Source organism: Echiichthys vipera, assembly GCF_963691815.1.
Source record: "Echiichthys vipera genome assembly, chromosome: X".
Classification (NCBI taxonomy): domain Eukaryota; kingdom Metazoa; phylum Chordata; class Actinopteri; order Perciformes; family Trachinidae; genus Echiichthys; species Echiichthys vipera.
Genome location: NC_139825.1, coordinates 26,844,077 through 26,851,313, shown reverse-complemented (window position 1 = coordinate 26,851,313; position 7,237 = coordinate 26,844,077). Strand labels below are relative to the sequence as shown.

The 7,237-nt window shown below is 42.5% G+C and overlaps 1 protein-coding gene across 1 annotated transcript in view; it reads right to left on the bottom strand.

The window, feature by feature from the left end:
* Nucleotides 1-1,220: 1,220 nt before the first annotated feature.
* Nucleotides 1,221-7,237, bottom strand: part of celsr2 (cadherin, EGF LAG seven-pass G-type receptor 2) — a gene marked incomplete at both ends in the record, with an annotated part of 62,895 nt that continues 56,878 nt past the window's right edge. Inside the window, 10 exons of the mRNA XM_083939866.1 lie at nucleotides 1,221-1,245; nucleotides 2,307-2,529; nucleotides 2,710-2,925; nucleotides 3,381-3,545; nucleotides 3,629-3,714; nucleotides 3,793-3,923; nucleotides 4,405-4,515; nucleotides 4,613-4,739; nucleotides 6,375-6,457; nucleotides 6,795-6,907. Coding sequence (XP_083795992.1) covers nucleotides 1,221-1,245; nucleotides 2,307-2,529; nucleotides 2,710-2,925; nucleotides 3,381-3,545; nucleotides 3,629-3,714; nucleotides 3,793-3,923; nucleotides 4,405-4,515; nucleotides 4,613-4,739; nucleotides 6,375-6,457; nucleotides 6,795-6,907 — 1,280 coding nt within the window. The remainder of the gene's footprint in view (nucleotides 1,246-2,306; nucleotides 2,530-2,709; nucleotides 2,926-3,380; nucleotides 3,546-3,628; nucleotides 3,715-3,792; nucleotides 3,924-4,404; nucleotides 4,516-4,612; nucleotides 4,740-6,374; nucleotides 6,458-6,794; nucleotides 6,908-7,237) is intronic.

The following is a 7,237-nucleotide window of genomic DNA, read 5'->3' as shown; positions in this document are numbered from 1 at the left end:
CTCATATGGTTTATAAAATGACATCCACAAATATCACATCCATTTGACTGAACATAGTAACTAAGATAAAAGATATTTCCTCCCGTGGATCAAGAGCGATTCCTAAAAACAGGCTCTGAATGTGTGAAGCTTTACATATTTGCGTACATTTAAAGATCTGTCCTCGATTCATTTACACGCCACTCTGTACAGTAGAAATGGATTACAGCTCAAATAGTATTACAGCACAATTTCGCATTATTTTACAAATGACAAAACCTCCTTCGCTAATCTATAAAATACAGCTGTTTTAGTCACTGAACTCGAATGAATGTGTTCATCCCTCCAGATAAAACAATGAAAAACGAGAGCGCCCTTAACGTCCATAAAAAAGAGCTCTCAGTGATTTACAAAAAAAAAAAAGATGTCATAAAAGTCCTTTGAGTCCTTTTTAGTTCTGCACATGCAGGTTTGTGTCCTCGGAGGCTGAGAGGGCCGTCAGTCTGTGCAGCTGTGAACAGCCGTCGCCTCTGGAAACATCTTTCAGTAATGAGGAATAGCTTATACAGAGCATCCAGGAACGGGCAGCGAGTTCAGAAATCCACGATGAACCGCTCTCCGCCTCTTGGACGTTTGAGGCGTGTGAAGTAACTCAAAAACCTGAGTCTGAACTCCTCAAACAAACTCACAGGCACAAACACCGACAGCAACATAAGCAGGTGAACCAGGAAGACGTCACAAAGCAGTTAACGCGTGAAAAAGGAAAAATTCCCTGAATGTTTGCAAGTCTACGAATAAATGACCCACCCCCCCCAAAACATGACCTCTTCATTGTTCCAAAGTCTTCAAAACAAAATATACATCATGGCTGGATGAAAAAAAAAAATAGTCCAACAAATCTGGGCCGTAAATAAAAAAAGTGCATTGCTTCAAGTATGTAAACAAAATTATTTCTTTAAAGGGAGAGTGAGACTAGTTCTGTCAGTGTGTGTGTGAGCCTGGGCCAGTGCAGTGACTCCTGAGGTTTGGCACACATGTATGAACTCAGACATACACACACATAAAAACAACACACACACATACGCACACACACTCTCCTTCAGGGGATCATGATGACGAGGGCGAATTGCTTCTTTTTCCACATTTTTTTAAGGAGAAGTCCGGCGCTCCCTGTTTGCAGTCAGTGTTGTTGAGGAAAGAGGCTCTATGACCTGCAAAGACACACCCCTCCGTCAGCGCGGTCACATGGAGGTGTTGCAGTGGCTGCTGGGAAAACAGGGTGGTGCATAGAGGAGGATGACGGCGACACGGAGGAGGTGGGTGGATTCAGGATGGATTGAGAGGAATGCAACACAACATGAGAAAGAACACAAAAAGAAAAAAGAAAAAAGATGTGAGGCGATGAAACACTTGAACACACACACACACACACACACACACACACACACACACACACACACACACACACACACACACACACACACACACACACACACACACACACACACACACACACACACACACACACACACACACACACACACACACACACACACACACACACACTGTGAGGGGTGACAGATGCTAAAATGATGCACCTATCTGAAGACAGTGATCCTGATTGTTCCGAATGAGGATCAGAGCTTCATGGCATAAAATTAAAGAATAAAAATCTATGATTTTTGGAAAGAGAAAAAGGGGCAAAGGAGGTGGATTAGTAAACTACAGTTTATATTTTCTGGTTGTAAATCAAAGACCTGCTGGTTTTAAAGAATTGAGCATTTTAAAGCGCTTGTGACGTATGCCTTTAAGAGACACATAAATACACACGTGCATGTTCATGTCTTTAGACGTGGGCCTGTTCGAGGCCATATTTTATACTCACCACTATTTATTTGACTCTGAACAGAGATATTAGATTTGCATCAAGCATTCGACAGCCTTGAGCAAAGGCTGAAACATCTAAGTGCTAAATGAGTATAAAATAAATCAGTTTGGGGTTCAGTTCAATCACAGCGTCGTTAAAACTCTGGGATGACGTTCACAACGGGGATGGCTGCAGGATGTGCGCAGTCTTCATTGGGTTTGACATTGACTTTAAGGATAATTAGGTGGAAATGAGACAGACTACAAGCAATGAAGACAACAATCACTGAGGACGGAGGCAGAAACCGTAGTTTGACGCAGACAGTTGGACGACGGCACACAGTGACACAACACCGGACACGCTTACAGGTGAAAAACAACACTTTTCTTATTTTTAGGACCTGTGTCTGATATTGATTTTTTCTTTGGCTGTTCAGATCTTAGCTTGTGTCAGCACTCACTCTGATCCTGACGAGTCTCCGTCCACCGTCCCGGCCTTGATGCTCATGGCGACACCGTTCAGCTGATCCGGCAGGCTGGTTTTAGCCGGGTCGGCTCGACCGCCACTAGAGAGGGACCCCTGCGGAGACGTCGTGCCGGGGGCGTTTTCACAAAGTTCATTGTGGATGCGATTGAGACCGTTTCTCTCTACGATAGGAGACAGCTGCTTCTTCTTTAGGATCCCTGTGGAGGATCAAAACACAACGGAAACAACTGTAAACATTGTCCTATACAAAGATTTGAACATTTCTCAAAAAAGTTGAATCACACTAGAAACTACGCAGCATTTCCTCGACAATATGTTTAAAAAAACACATGAAGTTGGATGCAATGTCCAAGTGTTTGCACTGGGCTGCACTTTACCTTTATGAGGGTGGGCGTAGATGTTCGGCAGAGTGGGCAGCAGCATCGTCATGGCGTCCTGCATCCGGTCGTCTGATAACACCCGGCCGTCGCGGCCGAAAGTGGGCTCTGGATTGGCCAGAGTGTCCGGCTTCAGTCTGTCTGCACCTGTGAGCTCGCCGTCGCTCACTGCTGCTGTGTAATCTCCGGGCCAGTACATCTTACTCAAACCGTTGTCTGAAAAAGACAAATGAATGAGATGTAGGAAAAATACACAGATAAAGTTTGATAAGGGATGCACTGAAAGAGAAGTTGAGATTGGGTTTACTTTTCACTAGTGGTTTCTGAATGTGTATATGTATGTTTCACAATTTAAGAAAAATATTTTTAACCCCTAGTTGCTAGAAATTACATTATGTCTTAACTTGTCTTGTGAAATACAAACTACATTATACACATTATTTTGCATAAAAATATAAAATATTGGAAAGAAAGATCAATCACAACTTGAGCGAGCACGTATGCCATTCCAGCTATCTCTGATCTTGGTTTGAATTAGGAAAAAGAGTTGAAACTTGGGAAATGGGTTAAAGATCTTTTTCTTTTCACAACATATGTGATTTTTTTTCATCTAGGTGTTGATAATAAATGAGAGGCACAGAGCGGGTCTGGGTCCAGGGGAGCTTCTGTACCGTGTGGTTGTGGTCTCTTGGCCCCATTAGACGCCAGGCTTTCCCAGCATTCCTCTGGGGGGAGCGGACCCTCCTCGTCCTCGCTGTCGGAGGAGTGCGTGGAGGCGTAGGAGCCGCTCTGGTCGTCTTCTAGCGACAAGTCGCTGTCCGAGTCGCTGTCACGATCTGCACACAGACGGATAAGAGGTTGATAAAATCCTTTCATGTGTCATTGCAGTTAAATGTCAGATACTGAATGAGAGTAATACCGTCCGGGTGCTCTTTAGTTTCATGGAAGAGCGACGCATGGTCGTTCAGAGCGATGTGCGCCTGACTGTTACTCAACCCATCATCCCTGAAAAGACATTAGAAGTCAGTTTGCATCGTAAAGCAGCTTTTGAATTGAAGCATTTTTATTGTTTCTTATTCTCACCGGAGGACAAAGGGCACGTAGCTCTGCTGGCTCTTGCCGCTCTGCATGGTGCCGTTCAGAGACACACTGGAGTCTCCAAAAGGAAGGTGGTACAACCTGCCGTCCATGTAGGTTGTGTTGCATTTGAAGCCCTGAAAATACAGAGATGGAAGGCTCAGTAAGATCCCAAAACTACGATGCTGCATTAGGGCGATAATTAAAATACGGAGCTAGGAGAGAGGGGAAAAGAATTTCCAGTATTAAAATGGTAAATTTACAGTAGTATTTTCTCATTGTTCAATCATCCACTGCAGGTTTAACATCATCATCTGTGGTGTGACTCTTTGACAAAAGCTTTAATCTTGAACATTTTTTAGAAAATAATACTATTGATGATTTTTTGAGGGAAAGGAAAACAGAATAACGTCAGCCTCATCCTTTAAGGTGAAAATTATATCTCAACACATTTCTTTACACATGACGATGGCAGCTTCAACTTTTTGGGAACAGATGTCGTAACAGTGATGTATAAATACTGAATGACAGATGTCACAGTGTTTGTAGGAAACGTGACTAAAGCAGAGCTCTTCATATCTGACTGCCTTTTCTCAGAGTTTGTGTTGGCGGACTCACAGAGGCCTTGGATTTGATCATATGATCCGGACGCTTGCGGCTGCAGCAGTATTTCATGGCATTCCTCGCTTCCTTATTGAAGACAATGCGGAAGAAGAAAACAAAGGGACCCTGCAGTTGGACGACAGAAGAGAGAAGATGTTCAGGAAAAAATAGAGACAGAAATCAATCGTTCAAAACTGTTTTAGGGGAGAAACTGAGGTCTCACCTGCACACAGTTGAAGCCAGCGAACAGGTAGTGGAAGATGATCATGTCGCTGTTGACGGAGAGGAGTGCCAGAAAACATGTGACCGAAACAAGGAGGAGAACACCACCTGCCGTCTTCAGGCCTGAGCTGTAGAGTCGCACGAGAAGTTAGTGAGCAGCTGTCTGGACCATCAACGCAGCAGAACATTGTGAAGAGCTGTGGTCACGAACATGAGCAGGACAAAACCGCGGAGCAACAAAGTCCTAAATCTTAAATGCCATTTAGTGTGTTAACACAATTACATAGCTACTGTGAAATGTAAAAGCATAATCGCAACCTTGAAAAGCGCAAAGTGACGTCTTCAGTCGTCTGGTTATGTTTAAAACCCAGTTGATATATAATAAAGAGAAGCAGCAGAATATATGTTTATACTTCTTCAGACACATCAATGTTGCTTAAGTGGATTCATGTTGTAACCTGATTTATTTATTTATGTTTTTCTTCTTATTTTGTGAACTAATTTAATTTTGAATAATTTTGTATTTGTTTTTTCTTTATGTCTGAAATAAATTAAATTCAATATGCAGCATTTTCTCCACTGAAACCATTATTCGATTAGCTGCTGATTATTTTTCAGTCGACCAATGGACTAATCAATTCAACTCTGATTTATTATTATTATTTATTAAAGATACACAAAGAGCCCGCCACTAAGACATTCACCTACATGGTTGCATTATACAGACAAATTATTTAAGTTCACATTATAAATACCAGCACATTTAAATCAGTACAGTAGAAAATAAACACTAATTCAAACCTGAATCAAAGTTAATGGTGACATGACTGGTTGCTCAATATTGATACGTATGTATATTATATTATATCATGTATTATACGGCATATACCAATGTTTGAGGCCTTAAATCATGGGTGTCAAAGTCAAGGCCCGGGGGCCGGATATGGCCCTCGAATTAATTATCTTGGCCCCCGGGATGATATTTGATTAGTATTAGAACCGGCCCGCACGCCACAGCCGCCTGCTGGCCCCCATTAATGGCTAAACGGGAGGTGGACGATGAGCACAGGGTGTTTGAAGCTCGGTGGGAGGCAGAGCACATGTTCACAAAGCTGTGTGTCTTTACCTTGATATTAAGGAACATGTTTTATTTTTGAAGGACATTTTTTTTTTGCTGTTTGCCTGTTGAGAAATGTTTTCACCTGAAATTACTGACAGAGCCATACAAAAATATGGGATTATTCATTTAATTATTAAATAAAATACGGCACACTGTGTTAGGTCTTGGTTCAATAGGTTATATGCAATCATTTTAATATGTTTTAATAAACATTGGACCAGTCCGGCCCTCGGCTTGTAGCAAATTTGTTTTTTTGGCCCTCTGATGTATTTGACTTTGACATCCCTGCCTTAAATGATGAAAAGGCAGATTGTTAAAACACAGTCCGCTGCATTGTAGCGTTGTAACATGATCCTATTTACCAATCAAACTGCTGAAAACAGTCAAATGCTACTGTTAGCTTCTCTGTAATGTCATCCAGTCAGTCCAACTATGTACTTATTTCTCAGAGTGGATGAAAGGAAAGGTTTGATCTGATATCATTGTTGACATCCTTTTAAATGGTCGAGTTTTACTGGTTTGACTGGAAAGTTGTCTGGGAATCCTCTGCCACTAGACAAAAGCCTGAACAAAAGCACTTCATCAAAATGACTTTGAGCACATCAATGGTGTTAGCATTTGATCAAAACGTTGGGACACTCACACTCGCGGCTCTTTCTTCTCCATGCTGTGGTGTCTCAGGGTGCAGGAGGCTCTTGACGACAGGACGTACAGGAAGACGTTCATCTGAGGACACAACATCAAACTTACAACACAGCAGGAGTTTTGTGAGAGTAAACATCAAATTAATCTTTCTGTCAGAGAATCTTCTTTACACTCTCAGCCAAATAATGACGTGTGTTCACTGTTACGGCATCTGGCGAGCTGCTCTGATGACATCATTGTGAGTCAGCGCGTCGGAGGGCAAAGGCTTGATAACACATCAAAGAGTGTAACACATACTTACACAGCTTCATTTCATCTGCACCTGTATCAGTATCTGTGAGCCTTTATAAACATACCTGTGTAACGCTGCTGTCATGTATAAATAATGATATCACAGCGTTGATGTGCGGGGACTCACCGACACCACCATGGCGATGGGTCCGGCGAAGCTCCAGATGAGAGTGTCGTACATCGACAGCCAACAGAAGTCTGGGTTCCCGTAGCCTTCGGGGTCCAGCCCCACCGCAAGACCTGCAGACAAACACAGAAAAAAAGCATCAGACAACAGGTGGTGCAGCGTTTACGGCGTGACTGTCAGTGTGTAAAGAGGAGGTTGCTCATCTGAAGTAGTCTGATGGCATAAAACGGCACCGTGTTCAAAATAAAATAACTTTAAGATGATTTGGACTTTTTACTACAGTTCTGCTACCTGCATAAAATTTTACTTCAAGACCGTGTTTTTTTCATCTTGACATCAGAACAGGAAATCACTCTATGAGACTGTGAGAACGTTTGATAACGAACGGTGTGTGCATCCAGGATGCAGCAGGATGAGGGCGGCTTGCTGATTAAAAAACAATA